This window comes from Epinephelus lanceolatus, chromosome 3, assembly GCF_041903045.1.
Source record: "Epinephelus lanceolatus isolate andai-2023 chromosome 3, ASM4190304v1, whole genome shotgun sequence".
Classification (NCBI taxonomy): Eukaryota; Metazoa; Chordata; class Actinopteri; order Perciformes; family Serranidae; genus Epinephelus; species Epinephelus lanceolatus.
In genome coordinates this window covers 45,028,515-45,044,788 of record NC_135736.1, presented here as the reverse complement: position 1 = coordinate 45,044,788, position 16,274 = coordinate 45,028,515, and the positions used below count along the sequence as shown (strand labels likewise).

At 40.0% G+C, this 16,274-nt stretch overlaps 1 protein-coding gene across 1 annotated transcript in view; it reads left to right on the top strand.

Moving 5' to 3' along the window:
• The first annotated feature begins 1,476 nt into the window (after positions 1-1,476).
• Positions 1,477-16,274, top strand: part of LOC117255967 (B-cell receptor CD22-like) — a 31,008-nt gene continuing 16,210 nt past the window's right edge. Inside the window, exons 1-4 of the mRNA XM_078166443.1 lie at positions 1,477-2,627; positions 10,019-10,342; positions 14,350-14,565; positions 14,804-15,064. Of these exons, the coding sequence (XP_078022569.1) occupies positions 2,573-2,627; positions 10,019-10,342; positions 14,350-14,565; positions 14,804-15,064 (856 nt within the window). The 5' untranslated portion in view covers positions 1,477-2,572. The remainder of the gene's footprint in view (positions 2,628-10,018; positions 10,343-14,349; positions 14,566-14,803; positions 15,065-16,274) is intronic.

Below are 16,274 nucleotides of genomic sequence, written 5' to 3'. Positions count from 1 at the left end.
ACTGTGGTTCAAGGCTCTCCCTAACAGTAGCTACACAAACTTGAGGCCACAGCCATGAGCCTTTGGCTCTGGTTAGCAGGAGGCTAAACTATTAGCAACATTTTCTTTCCATCTCTGAAACACTTTGCCATCACATTGACACCAAGCAGCAACCTCCAGGGATGATGAGTGAAGCCACTGCGGAAGTGCTAAAAACTGCAGTTTGCTGAATGGCCACTTGAGGCTGGCTCCAAAAGCAAGTCAGTCCCCATAGACCCCCATGTTAAAATGCTCAATTTTACAGCAGAAATAAACATGTTTACAGCCTGGTTCAAAAAATGGTTTTGGTCTCTATAGTTAATTTACCCTTTCATGACAACTGTACAGGGGGTGAATTTTTTTTTATAACTCATCCATTTAAATTTTATTAAGGCTAAAAGTTGCGCATAATTAAGGGAGTGGTCACTTTGAGTGACAGGTGGCGCCATCACGGGTGGCTAGCTAGCTGCTGTCTGTCTGTCTGCTAGGCGTCATCTCAGCTACTTCGCAAGTCATTGAACCTGACCTCTCAGCCGTGTTTGTGCCTTTTGGATATTTTGTTTCGTGAGGGAGCTGGCACCAAGCGGGAGCAGCCAACATCACAGGGCTAGTCAAAGTAGCGTAGCTTGTTAGCCTTAGCTAACTTAGCAGCTTCAAGTGAGGTGGACGCGTTTAAGCAGCCAGGCTTCATTTGGCCCGTCTCTTTGCCCATTTTTGATTAGCCGGGAGTTGGGCGGAGTCAGACACTGCCAAGATGGCGACGGCCAGAGCCGCCTACTTTGAGCTTCAAACCCGCTCCTCAGAAACCAAAGGACTACGTAACGGTGACTATGTCCATATTTTTATACAGTCTTTGGTTGATACAGTCTATGGTTGACACATTTTGTTTTGTTTATTGTCAAACTCTCTTTTCGATAAGTCGTCTTATCGTCTATCTGTCTTCCTTTTATGGGTTGTTTTGCAGTGTAGGCAGTTGTAGTCTCGCCACCAGACAATCAGAGATCTCCGCCTTCTGATAGTCTGGGGACACTCCTTTCTAAATTGTGTTTAACACACCGGCGAAAATGGCCAGCAACAAAGCAACGCCTCTTGCATTTTTGAAAAGGACACGCCCTCCCGGAAATGTGCGTTACCCCTTTTCTCGTCCGCAAGGAAACAAACACACAGAGAGCTTGAAAATGGATGCCGAGAGATTAAACTCTGTTTTGTCAAACGTGTGCTCAGTACGCAAGATTGTGGAAATGAAGGACTTACAGCGACTTGAGCCATTTTGTACCACTACACGTGTTTCTAGTCGGACTACGTTTACAAGCACAAGAGTTCAGCGAGCCACTATAGGACCGCCCTGCGGATTTACTATTGGTTCTGCAACATAGGGAGTTTTTTTAAACTCTGAAATTGTATCCGCCCATCTAAACACAAAATCAGGGAGAAAGTCATCAGTCTTTAGTTATGCATGTGCATATGTAGAACAGCCGATAGTAACGCCCTCTCTCTGAAGTGACCTGTGATTTGCCAAAGCCTCCTGTCACAGGCTAGGTGTTCTGATGTCTGAAACAGAGCCAAGACGAGGTGCAGAAGTCTAGTTTTTCTCTTACTCAATTACTACGAAATAAAACTACCTACCCCAGCTTTAACAAAGTTATCATAAAGTATATGGCAAACCCTCTATGTAAATGCTGACCCTGGTGTGTGGTGTCACAGACGGATTTTGTAAAGCTTGAGTTTCCGAACAAAGTGATATCCACAACATGTCTGTTTAATATAATCAGTCAACAGAGGAACTGAATAAAAAGCTACATTGATTACAGTTTCCTCTCTGTCTAGAAACATGACAAGTTCAAGTCAAATGTATTTAGATACCTAATATGCCTCAAAGGGCTTTATAGTGTGCACAGCATTCAGCAGCCTCTGTCCTGAGACCCTCGATTCAGATAAGGAAAAACCCACTTTTGACACTTATGAACAAATATCGAAAAAGAAGCCCATGCCAAGCAACCTCCTCTCCACCATGATGTCACTGTTACTGCAGAATGCAACTTCCCTGAGTGTGCGAGCGACTGACCACAATCGGTAAGTTTATTTTAATCACACAGTCCCGTACAGAAACAATTCAAAGTGCCTTACAGTGATGCAACAGTAAAGACTACACAAATAAGTAACTCCTCTCACAGCAGCAGCACCTAATTTTAAACTGCAGAGTGTTTGTGCTGCAGGTTGTATTGTTATGACCTAGTTTAGTCACCGGCTTTTGTCCCATAGGTTTTTCTCCCAAGCTCTTTTTAATATTATTCATACATAGTTTGCATAATAACAAATTAGCTGTGTCCTTTCACCTAACCTGACATCATCCATGTTAATAATATACTGTAAAGAGGAACATGGGCGGACTGTTTGTGGTCAGTAGGCAGAAGCCAGAGATCAGGGTGTTGACAGAAGAGAGTTATCCATCAAGACAAACACATCTCCCTCCTGGTTTACTTCTTGTGTACAGTATTCACCTGATGATGTTTTATCGTCTCTGAAGCCAGATATAGAGACGAGAGGAGCAGCTATGGGTTTAACAACAGCGGCTGGTGGATTTGTCGTCTTCCTTCTCTCTGTTTCAGGTACTGTGAATCTACATTTACATTGTAGGTCATTTAGCACCTAACTGAAACATACTCTATGAGGGGGTTTGTTTTTACCTCAGATCCAACCTGTGATATCACTCATGTCTTTAAAAGCTTTCATCCAGTCCACACTCTGCCTCTCTGAACAAGACATCTTGTCTTTGTGTTTCTCTCACAGGTTTTTTTTTTAATGTCACTATTACGCACACAGTAGTTTTATTATTGTAATAGCTTAAGTCCTCAGATTTCACTCTTGCATATTTCTGTGTGCTTTTTTGTATATTTTAAGACAGCAAGGGCAGTGGGGTGACAGACAATCAACGTGCTGTGGTTTTCTATGGTGCGATTCCACATGAATGAACACAACACCCTAAGTTGAGTGCTGCAGAATGAATCAGTCTTGACAAGTGAATGCAACACTCTGCTCAAAACCCAGGAATTTAATTTCCCTTGTGAAAAAATTTCATGTCATGCTGCACTGTGAAGTTACACCATGGAAAACCTCCGATATCTTAACTGTATGAAGTATCTACAGTCAGCAAAACTACTCCTAAAATATGTGCCAGGTTTCCATCCAAATGTAGTGCACATGTAAAAAAATGCACAACGAGATGAATATTGCACTTTTGTTTGGTTCCATTTTGCTTATTTTGACGTACAAACTTGATCACCACTGTTTTTTTTTTTTTTAACTTTTGGCTTTTCCACATTTTGCATGCATATATTGAAAGTGTGTATAAGAACAAATGGATGTCCTTGGAGTCCTTGATCGCTGTCTCCCGTACTTTAGCAAGTGGATCATAAAAAGTGTTATGGGAAGAACGTTAAAAATGCAAACCCATTGGATGGTAGGAAAGCTAAATCAAGCAAAGCAACAAAACACATGATATTCTCCCACCAAGAAAGATTATTATTGCCCCGAGAGCCCTAATGGGTTAATCCAGACATGGTTGCAGCACTGCAGTCAGTGAGGGAGGAAGACTTCCTGCAACATCTTTAATTGAACATAGTTTGTATTTACTTCAAAGGGACAGATTGGATTTTTGAATTGGGTTACTTATCCATACAGTAGCCAGTGTATTCGCACAGTAGATGTCAGTTAGCACGCCCTAATTTTGGAGGAACAGGCAGGAGTGCCAACACGGAAGTGAAACAATCTACCGCTGTGGTGGGGGGTTGGCAACATTTTAGTCGCCTAAAAAAAATCAGTTTATGTGTGTGCTATATTAAGAGTGTTATCACCACCTTACCTCCTCGTCAGGCAGCCTGTTTTGAAGGAGGAAGTCATTAATGGCTTCAGTTCCCCCTTGTATGGTCTCGTCAAAGCCACCAGACGTCATTGAGAAAAGCAGTAATTTTAGCTTGCTGAACATGGAGGCTTCTGGTCAACCGCTGCTTTGATCAGTTGGTTATTTTTTGTTATTGCGTGACTTTGGTGAATGTGAAGTAACCCTTTTAAACTTCAAAGTAACACAATAACACAAAAAAATAACTGATGTGATGCAGCTCCTGTGTACAACAATGGTAAACCACTGTTTTTCTCAATGGAGTTTGGCTTTGAAGAGAACGATATAAAGGCTTAATTTTCTCGTTGGAAATCACTGTCTGACGTCTGCATACACTTTAACTGATAGTGACTATTCTACACTGACACTGACACATACTGTCTATAGATAAGAACCCCATACAACCCCACTTCAAAAATGTGAACTATCCCTTTAAAGGCAGACACCTTTTCTCTTGTTCTGACTTTGTCTTTTTCTCCACATACTAAGCCACTAAGACTTCCTGCCATCAAACTTTTGACATTCTTCTCATCAAATGTTATGAGCCACTCAAGGACTGAAATGTCCAAATTATGGGAGATGCTGGTCCAATGATATGCAGTATGAAGAAGTGAAGAAGTGTCAAGACAGCACAAATATCTCTTTACTGTGTTGGAGAATGAACCAGCCTGCATGTGTGAGGTGGCTTCCTAAAAAGTTAAAGCCCACAAGGGTGGTGCTGTGCAAAAAGTATTTGAGAGAAATGCTTATGGGGACCTCACAGAATAATTTTTACAACCACTTTTTTTCTATTACACTGCCTGGCCAAAAAAAAAGTCACCACCAAAAAAAAAAGGTCATACACTCTAATATTTCGTTGGACCGCCTTTAGCTTTGATTACGGCACGCATTCGCTGTGGCATTGTTTCGATAAGCTTCTGCAATGTCACAAGATTTATTTCCATCCAGTGTTGCATTAATTTTTCACCAAGATCTTGCATTGATGATGGTAGAGTCTGACCGCTGCGCAAAGCCTTCTCCAGCACATCCCAAAGATTCTCAATGGGGTTAAGGTCTGGACTCTGTGGTGGCCAATCCATGTGTGAAAATGATGTCTCATGCTCCCTGAACCAGTCTTTCACAATTTGAGCCCGATGAATCCTGGCATTGTCATCTTGGAATATGCCCGTGCCATCAGGGAAGAAAAAATCCATTGCTGGAATAACCTGGTCATTCAGTATATTCAGGTAGTCAGCTGACCTCATTCTTTGAGCACATACTGTTGCTGAACCTAGACCTGACCAACTGCAGCAACCCCAGATCATAACACTGCCCCCACAGGCTTGTACAGTAGGCACTAGGCATGATGGGTGCATCACTTCATCTGCCTCTCTTCTTACCCTGATGCGCCCATCACTCTGGAACAGGGTAAATCTGGACTCATCAAACCACATGACCTTCTTCCATTGCTCCAGAGTCCAATCTTTATGCTCCCTAGCAAATTGAAGCCTTTTTTTCCGGTTAGCCTCACTGATTAGTGGTTTTCTTAAGGCTACACAGCTGTTCAGTCCCAATCCCTTGAGTTCCCTTCGCATTGTGCGTGTGGAAATGCTCTTACTTTCACTATTAAACATAGCCCTGAGTTCTACTGTTGTTTTTCTTCGATTTGATCTCACCAAACGTTTAAGTGATCGCCGATCACGATCATTGAGGATTTTTTTTTCCGGCCACATTTCTTCCTCAAAGACGATGGGTCCCCACTATCCTTCCAGTTTTTAATAATGCGTTGGACAGTTCTTAACCCAATTTTAGTAGTTTCTGCAATCTCCTTAGATGTTTTCTCTGCTTGATGCATGCCAATGATTTGACCCTTCTCAAACAGACTAACATCTTTTCCACGACCACGGGATGTGTCTTTCGACATGGTTGTTTAGGAAATGAGAAGCAACTCATTGCACCAGTTGGGATTAAATAACTTGTTGCCAGCTGAAAGATAATCGCCCATGCAGTAATTATCCAACAGGAGGCTCGTACCTATTTGCTTAGTTAAATCCAGGTGGCGACTTTTTTTTTGGCCAGGCAGTGTATTTAGACATGAATGTCTGCTAGTTTTTAACCTGACTTTTCTTTTATCTTTTATTATTACACGCTGACAGACTATTATTTAGTCTGTCAGCAACAGTAATTTGCCTTTTCATTATCTGCATAATCACTATACACACACCTCCCCGTTGTACATGTCTCTGCAGTTTCCTCTTACACAAATTCACAGCCTGACCACAGCGTCAACAAAGAGGTGACTAAATACAAGCAGAAACTTTCTAACAATTCATGATCTGTCCCTTATCAAATCAGCAAGGTGAATTAGGGGCACAGGTCCAGTACTTTCCTGTTCCTCCACTGCACCTTCAGACTGTTTGTTGTCCCTGTGCACAGAGATTAACTACAGAAAGAATGTGCACTTTTTCCACTGTTCCTCAGTACTGTGAATTCAAACAGTGTTTAACTAAGTAAACACTTTTGCTCAGTGTAACATTTGCTTAATGCAAAACAACAGCATGAAAGTCATGACCTCATTTTTATTTTCCCTTTCAATAGGACATGGTAGAGAGAAAGAAGGAAGTAGACATGCAAATAAACAGAGATGAACATGATGCAGAATAAGTGTTTTTTTTTATTTATTTTTTATTATTATTATTATTATTATTATTATTAATGGCCTGCCTGACTTAAAACAAACATGCCCAAAATATTAATGTGTGTCTCTTATGTTTATTTGAACTGTTTTTATTTGGAGTTTCCATAACAAAAGACCACAATAAACACAATACAGACAATAACGACATGACCTTACAGTGGCCTTACCTTACAGTTTTACATATTAACACGCACACACACACACACACACACACACACACACACACAGCTAAAGGAGAAAATTAATTAATTAAAATATATACATAAATAAAGATAATAATAATAAAAAAATAAAAATGAATAAAGATAAAATAAATAAATAATAATAAAAAAATAAAATAATAATAATAATAATAATAATAATAATAATAATAATAAAATAAAAATGAATAAAGATAACAAAAATAAAATAATAATAATAAAAAAAGAGTCCGATAAAATATAAAATAACTTAAAAGGTCTTAGGTAGGGGTGGGGGCCCAGGAGCTATCCTAAATTGAGGGGAGGGGGGAATTGTTTCTCAAAGTAATCCAGGAATGGTTGCCACATCTTAAAGAATTTCTGAGTGGAGCCACGTATGGTAAACTTAAACTTCTCCAGCTTAAGGTGGGACATAACACTCTTAACCCAATGTGTGTGAGACGGAGGTGTAGTCGCCTTCCACCTGAGAAGGATGAGGCGTCGAGCTAGGAGGGAAGAGAAGGCTATAGCGCATGTCTATTATGTTTAACAACACAAATGCTTTGAATTATAAAAAAAAAATCTTCTGCATGGATTTAGATTTTTTTTCATGCCAGTTGCGAGTCCGATGATGTTACAGAGGTGCAAAGTAGTACTCAAGTTTTACAAATGTAAGAGTGTAGTTTCACTACCAAACATACGAACACAGCATTGAAACTTTCTATCAATCCCATATAAACTGGTCTCTGGGATTTGCATTCCATTACAACAGGGCTGCCTGCTTGAAGATGTATCTTAAACTGGTGATGGCTCGTCCTGAGTGATGACGTTTAAAAGCAGCCAGCTGATTCACGGCCAAAGTCCCCTCTTATTTAATGTTGCATGTGTTTTTTCATCACACAGTCGGGCAGGTAGAAGAAGTTTACCTGTTGGAGGTGAGCTGTTTGCATAGGTGCAGTAAGAGCCTGTTGTCTGCAGCTCTTTGTCAACATCTCACTGTGGCTGTTTCTGCTTTTACTCTTCCTCCCTGCTGTATTATTAGACTTGCCTGTATTGAAGAAAAGCCGCGGACAAAGTTCCACTACTTCAATCATCAATCAATCAATCAATCGATTTTATTTATAAAGCCCAATATCACAAATCACAATTTGCCTCAGAGGGCTTTACAGCATACGATACCCCTCTGTCCTTAGGACCCTCGCTTCAGTAATAACACAGTTCATTTTCTGTAGATGCTTGAAAATCGAAGTCCCCTGTTGTTTTGTTATTAACACTTTCCCTGCCAGATCATAATTTTTAAAGTTGCCATCTACTGCCAACATTGTTGATCACTCATCTTTCAAGAATATGTAATGAATATGTAAACAGAAAAGACATGAAACTGAAGACGAGACCTTCTGTTTCTAAACACACACACACACACACACATACACACACACACAGTAACTTATTAGACTTTTATCAGAAAGATTTAAGGAACATTGTGACATTATTTAGGAAATATCATCAAGGTGGCACAGTGCTACAGTGGTTAGCATCGTTACCTCACAGCAAGAAGGTTCCTGATTTTAACCCTGGGTCAGGGCTGTTTGAAGACACTCTGGGGGCCCCAGGCAAGAAGCACCTTGGACTTTGAACTTATCCCACAGTAGTGGTACCGTGAGATACTGCTGTGCAGTCCCGCACAATGCGGGACGTCTGGTCACCTTACTTAGTCACTCGCAAGCAGCAGCTAGTAGGGGGCCCCATTAGGGGGGATTCCAACGTGTTGTCGTTGTTGCAGTGTCTATAGGGGTTCCATCATATTGTCATTGATATGGATCAATGTCAGCCGTCTCTGGGGGCCCCCTTCCAGCTCAGGGCCCTAGGCAATTGCCTAGTTTGCCTGTCCGGTTGCAATGGCCCTGCCCTGGGTGGGGGGTTCAAATCCCAGGATGGGGGAGCCCTTTTGTGCAGAGTTTGCATGTTCTCCCTGTGTCAGCGTGGGTTTCCTCCAGGTGCTCCAGCTTCCTCCCACAGTCCAAAGACATGCAGGTTAACTGGTGACTCTAAATTGTTTAAATTGTATAGGAGCGCCAGTAGTGGGCAGTAGACAGCAGAGTGCTCATTGCTTAGCTTCATTGGTTGCACCTATTTGCACCTTACTGTTTATTTTGTTCTATGTTTTGCACCTTATTGATGGCTAGTTTTTATATTTTGAACCTTACTGTGAGCCAGCTCTTATATGTGTCATTTTATGGAAACTGTTTTATCCATTATATCCAGATATCAGCCAGTGACGGGTTGGAAATATTCAAAGTAATAGAGCCAAAATTCTCTGTGTGGTCAAAACTAACATTAGATTTAGAATGCAGTTAAATGTAAAATCAAGTTTTATACAAATGCATTTTGAAAGTGTCATTAAAAAATAGTTTTCCCCATGTTTTTTTTGTATGAGGGATGGATATGTTTTGCTTGACAGAGAAATTTTGAAAGAAAAATGTACCAAAAGTGTTCTAAACCCTTAAATGATATAATTTCTTCTTACTGGCGTCTTTTTGTGCAGAAAAATATTGGTGTGACAGGGTGGAACATAAAACTTAGGGACACATAAATCATACTATTTTCACCAAAAAGTTTGTTTTTTTTAAATTTCCTTTAATGCTCCTTAAACAAAACCTCCAAGATTTATGTAGTTATTGAGTATTGAATATGAGATATGGTCAGAATGGGAATGCAAAAATGACTATAGTTGAACAGAACACAGTTGAAAATATTTTAAAAATGCATTTTTATTTTATTTATTTATTTTTTTTTTCAGTTTTATTTTACTTAATGTTAAAGTACCTGGATTAATATTCTTACCCACTGAAAACAATATTGGCAGTTTTTTTTCCTTTTAAATCTTTGGGACCCAAACTCATGGAATAATTCAGAGGCAGCGTCTAACATCAGGAGTAAACCCCAAATAATAAAGTCCTATCAGACATCTAAACTTTATTCAGAAAGGAGAACAAGCCAGACACGCACAGCGTAAAGTTAAGTTTCACACCTCACAAACAAACAGTAGTCTGTTTGAACTAATGAACATGATACAGACATTATGCTAACATCTCTGTTGATGATGCTGGTTGGAGCTGTTATTTATTTTGGGGAATGTAGTTCAGTTTTCCAGCAGGTTTAAAACATGAAGCACTTCCACAAAATTTAAACTCTGTCGTCTGTTGATGAATCTGATTGTGGTTTCTGCTGTGCTCTGTCTTACAGGGGTACGGGGTCAATGGAGAGTGACTTATGCTCCTACTCGGGTCTGTGCCACCAAAGGATCAACAGTGGATATGCACTGCACCTATACGTACCCATCAACTCATACAGTAGATAGGGCATTCTGGTTTACTATATCAGATAGTGTCCCTTTGGACAGCGACTCAGACTACACAGGCCGTGTGGAGTATGACTGTAATGAGAACAACTGCACTCTGAGAATCACAAGCCTGACCGGGGGCGACTCAGCTCAGTACTATTTCAGGTTCACAACAACACCAACCAATGCTTATACTGGTCCAGCTGGAGTCACTTTGTCTGTCACAGGTAACATAAAGGTGTATTGATTTTGTTTCAAATGTTGAGCATGTTACAAACATTGTACAAATGTGTGTGTGTGTGTGTGTGTGTGTGTGTGTGTGTGTGTGTGTGTATGTTGACAGTTAACTTTGAGGAGATTCAGCATAGTATTACTTCAAATTAAAAACACTATGATTTTAACGCAGGAATAGCTTAGTGCATGCCAAAATTAATTGGAAATCCTTTAAAGTGAGTCATTTCACTTAGAGGTCCAGTGTTTAAAGGGCCAGTGTGTAATATTTGGCATGGTTTATTGTCAGTCTGAATCTGAATCTGAATCTTCTACCCATTAATATGTTTATACAAGTGTATGATCGCTATAAAATAAAATTTGTTTGGTTTTCGTAGCCTTATAATTATGCTTATATATATATATATATATATATATATATATATATATATATATATAGATAGATAGATAGATAGATAGATAGATAGATAGCAAGGGCCTTGCTTTAGGTCGCCATCTTGCACCGCCATGTATGTACGGCAGACCGAGTGGACAATCCAGCCAGCCAGAGAACTCGTTTCGCGTGTATAAATGAACCAACGAAGACAGCGGAAGGAAAGAAGAAGGAGGAGGAAACAGCAGACAGTGTTAGTAGTTCGTTGATAGAGAGTAGTGAAAAGTTTTTTTAGTTATAAAGTTTGCGAATGGACCACACTTACCACGCAACAGGAGAGAATGAACCCGAACCGTCATCTGCGAGGAAAAGAAGACGCAACTTCACTCCTTGTGATGCACTCTCTGCGGCACTTTTCCTCCTGGTGATATATCTCCCCAACAATGGCAGCAGTAGCACCGAATCCCATTCTGTGCATTCAGCCTCTCTTCTCGCCCGCTCAGCATCATACACATGGAGTTCCTCATCTGTATGCTCCGGCTCCAACAGGTATGGCTCTGGGTCTGTGTCCGCTACAAGAAACTCTTCAAAATCGCGTTCAAAGTCATCCATTGCAGCTACTATAGTCCGGAGGTATTGCTAGGCTAAATAAACAGCTGAGCTCTGTTTACCGGCTACGCTGTCAGTCAGTGTGCAGGCTGGAGATTGGCGGGGCAGAGAGGGGAGGGGGGTCCCCACTCAGTATGGCAAATATGTGTGTAAAGTTATGGAGTGTGTCTGTTACGCCAGAAGAGTCAGAGTTTGGGATGGAGTGGTGTGTTACCGGAGTTTCTGGAGTGCTCAAATAAACTGGCCTTTTTCCCGAACGCTCCTCTGGTCTCTTGCTCATGAGGGATTCATTACAATATCGTAACATGGTTTAGATTTCTAAATAAACATTCACCTCATCGCTAGATAGACCTACTCCTGAAAAAGTCGTGCGCAAGGCTTTTTGTCCCTACGAGGCCACTGTCATTTACCCGACGGGACGGGTGAGCGAGTGAGCCCTGCAATCTAGAATTTGGCCACTGATGTCACTGTTTTCAACCCATTTTACACACTGGGCCTTTAAGATTAAGGGTGATTTAGTGGAATCTAGCAGCGAGCATTGCAGATTGCAACCAGCTGAAAGTTTTCCAGGTTAATATTCCTTCCATGTTTATTGTTTATAAGGTTTTTACCAGGAGCTGAATTTATCTGCAGAGGTCTCTTCCTCCATAAAACAAACGGACCCGGTGATTTAAACTGGTAAAAACACTGAATAAAGCAGTTTAACATATAATCTGTGTTTTTCCAACACTGCTCATTGCGAAGGGGCTGCTAACTACGCCAAAACGTGAATAGATTTATCTTGAGCCAGTGTTTGAACAGAAAGGAATAGAAAAGAATGTCTTTAATGACACTGTACATGTACAACAAAGATGAATGCAACCTCATCAGTGCTAATATAAGTAAAAACAATAATATACCATTATACCATTTGTGACCAGATAAAAGCATCACTCCGACAATACAGTACAAAATGGTGACACTATACCCCACACAGAGAACACCTTTGTCCCAACACAAAAACAATAACTATATAGTGAAAAGGTAAAGTAAACAATAATGAATATTTCACTTAAAAAAACACACATGCAGGGGATCTAGCCCTTGTATTGCAATCAAGCATTTTTCCACAGTCTCAGTGCATTCATTTATTGGGCTCAGCGACATCGGTAAGAAGGTCACTGTTGATGTCAGGTGTTTTGTGCTTGAAGGACAAAGGGTGTTTGACTAATAAATGTAGTAGCTAAGGCTTTGACTTACAGCTCTCTAACCTTGCCTGACTGGACTGATGCACTTGCTTTGGTTTGATGCCCTTTGTTGTGATGTGTGTCGCGTTCAGAAAAAGGATCTGCAGGCCTTGGTTGCAGAAAGTCCATTTCTTTATTTCCATCGCACACAACTTTCAGTGCTACCAACAAATCCTCCGCGCCACAGCGGAGCCTTTATTGCCTATATTGCTAAGGCCCAAGACACCAGTGCAGCGACACCCAGGGATGGGCAGTATTTCTATTACTTGTATTTAAAATACGTATTTCAATTACATTTGAGTATTTTGTAATTTGTATTTGATAAGGCCGATAAAAAGCAAATGTAATTTGTAACAAAATACTTTTGAGTGAAATAATTTTGTATTTAAAATACTCAAAAAACTTCCTCCACGAATCAAAAAACAAAAATAATAGCCGACACATTCTTATAATATCAGATGTAACAATATTTTTTACTTTAAATTTATTTTTTTTATCTATATGGTTTTTTTTTAAACTTAAAAATAACATAGGAAATTGTATGCTGTTGTGGTTGATGCTTGGAATGAGTATGCTACAATTAATTACCTCACATGGGATCAATAAATTTGTCTGAATCTAAATCTGAATCAATAAATAATATTTTAGGGTAGCCTATAGCCCAAACCTGAATACTCTGCTATACCAAATTGTGAGAAAACAAGCGTAAATTTACAATAGCTGCGACCAAATTTGCCACTATCATGCCATTAATGGATAAATCATGGTTGTTCTTTCTGGTACAGTTACTCATGGTCTCTAGTTGCAGTATGCAAATTTTGAGCATTTTTGGTCAAGGACCTTTTGAGTTATTCACGAAAAGCTTTGTGGACTGACCGACCAACCAACCGACCAACAGAGTGACCTACAGAGCTGCAGGTCGCTGCTAAAAAGAAAAAGAAAAAAAGGATTTTCTGTATTTGAAAATACAAAATACATGTATTTTATTTTGATACATTTATTTGAGGGGTATTTTGTATTTTGTATCAAAATACATTTTGATGTATTTTTGCCCATCTCTGGCGACACCCAGTGTACACATGGTGACTACAATTAATGTCTGGTTGGTTAAAGAACATATTTGGCTCTTATATTGGTAGATGAGGACCTGCTTCCTATGTAGACATAAATGGCTCATTCTTAGGTAACAAAAACACAACAGTTCTTACTTTCAGGGGATTAAAAACTAAAGAAATTATATGATATTCCATTGGCAATCTATTCTACTGTATGCTACACAGTGGACCTTTAAAATAGGGCCTAAAAACATTGTACAACAAAAAAGAAATGTACTCGACAAGATGTCAGAGCTGATTTTCTATCAGTAAAATGTAGCTCTTTATTGATATAAAATATACCAATATACTGTATACCCCTAAATCCTACACACTGGACCTTTAAAAGCATAAATGTGAACCTCAAAGTGATGCTGGATAAAATGTCAGGGGGTCATCAAAGTCAGTGGTGTCATCCTCTGAGGAGTGTGCATGTTTGTGCAGCATTTCATGGTGATCCATCAATATATTTCAGCCTGAATAAAAATGGTGGACTGACCAGCATTGCTGAATAAGTAATGTAGAACAAGTTTATATGAAACTGATTTTGATCATATGATCTGAAGTATTTTGGTAATCCAATCAAACTTCAGGTCAACCATATGTTTTAGTTATAGACTCCCTATGTATTTATTTAGTGTGAGGTTTTTCGAGGTGTGTTTCTATTAACCGATGACTCTGTGTCCTCCTCACATATCCAGACCTCCAGCTGCTCGTGAGCGAGATAACGGTCAATCCATCTAATACTGAGGCAAAACTGAAGTGTCAGACAACCTGCACGCCTCTTTCTTTTGTCTGGTTCAAGAATGGACAGGAAGTTCCTGAACAAACCAACTCATATTTAGGCTTTTTAGATCCTGGAGACAACATCTCCTGTGCTTTGAAGGGACATGAGGATTACCGCTCTCCTACACTGTGTGAGTTCACTTCACTGTGTCATAAACAAAATGTCAATCTTTAGCCCAAGGTAACGACTGTGGGTGTCCATCAATCAAAGTTGATTGCCCACTTTATTTAATGTGATTCAAATTTAATGATTTTGACCTTTTCGGTCAGTCAGCCTTTATGCAAACTGTTGGTCACTTATAGGCTACATGAGCTTCCACTGTAAAAGATTGTGCTCATCTTTTAAACATGGATGTTTTTTTCTTCCAGATGCTCCAAAGCTTCCCTCTGTGTCAGTGAGTCCCTCTGGCGATATAATGGAGGGCAGTTCAGTGAACCTGACCTGTAGCAGTGATGCTAACATAGAAGCTAATTACACCTGGTACAAGAATGACACATACCTGTATACTCTCAGTGAAGAACCACAGCTTGTCTTCAGCTCCATCCAGTCCTCTGACACTGGACTGTATTACTGTGCAGCTGAGAACGAGCTGGGGAGGAGGACGACTGAATACTTCATTGACGTGAAATGTGAGTAAAAACCTTATTTTTAAAAAAAAAATTATTACACATAGCAGATAGTTTGCCTGCTAACAGATATGTATGGGAAATATAGTTATGTGGACAAATGTATTTTTAACTAAAACACAGCTAGAAATCTTTGACACATGTCATTCATAGCTGGACTTTAAATGGTATTAACTTGTCTGTAGGCTACTGTTCAACAAAGTTGGACATATCATCAGACACAATTTAAATAGGCAAAATAAAGCATTTAACTGCCTACCTACTTAGTTATAGTAGAAGCACAAATATCAAGGAAAAATAACCAAATAATATTAATAATTTTATTTATAAGAGCGCCTTTCAAGTCACCAAAGGACAAATCCAGATGAGACGGTCAGTACATAATAAAAGATAACGACAAACAACAATGATAACAAAGAACAAAAATAGTTCTGGTTCGATCCCGGGTGTGGGAGCCCTTCTGTACGGAGTTGGCATGTTCTCCCCGTGTCAGCGTGGGTTTCCTCCAGGTGCTCCAGCTTCCTCCCACAGTCCAAAGACATGCAGGTTAATTGGTGACTCTAAATTGTCCGTAGGTGTGAATGTGAGCATGAATGGTTGTCTGTCTCTATGTGTCAGCCCTGTGATAGTCTGGCGACCTGTCCAGGGTGAACCCTGCCTCTCGCCCAGTATCAACTGGGATAGGCTCCAGCCCCCTCGCGACCCCCAACATGAAAAGTGGTTAGAAAATTGATGGATGGAAGAACAAAAATAATGAAATGCAAATACAGATAAAATGAAATCCACAAAATGGGGCAGGCAAAACAATGTGCCTCTGAAACAGTCCCTCCTGGCTCCCTTACAGTTTAGACGGATGTGAGGATAAATATGGGAAGTCATCTCATAACATGCCTAACTTCAGTGGATCATAACAAAGCAGGTATGTAATTAATTTTTGTTCATGTAATTGTTCAAATAAGTCCAAACTTTTCTATGGATATCAGAGTTTGAGCCATGACAAAGGCCAAAATGTGGCCTGCATCAGACAGTACAGGTGGTTGTTTCAGCCGAGCCGAATTCCATAAAAATTATGGCTCCTATCTTCCGGTGAGGAGGAGTGAGGAGTCAGCACTAATGACGCGATAAAACAGTCAATAAAACAGGATTTTCAACAGTTGTGAATCACTGCAAACACAACAGGTCCTAAATCATACAGTCACAACAGATGGAAACA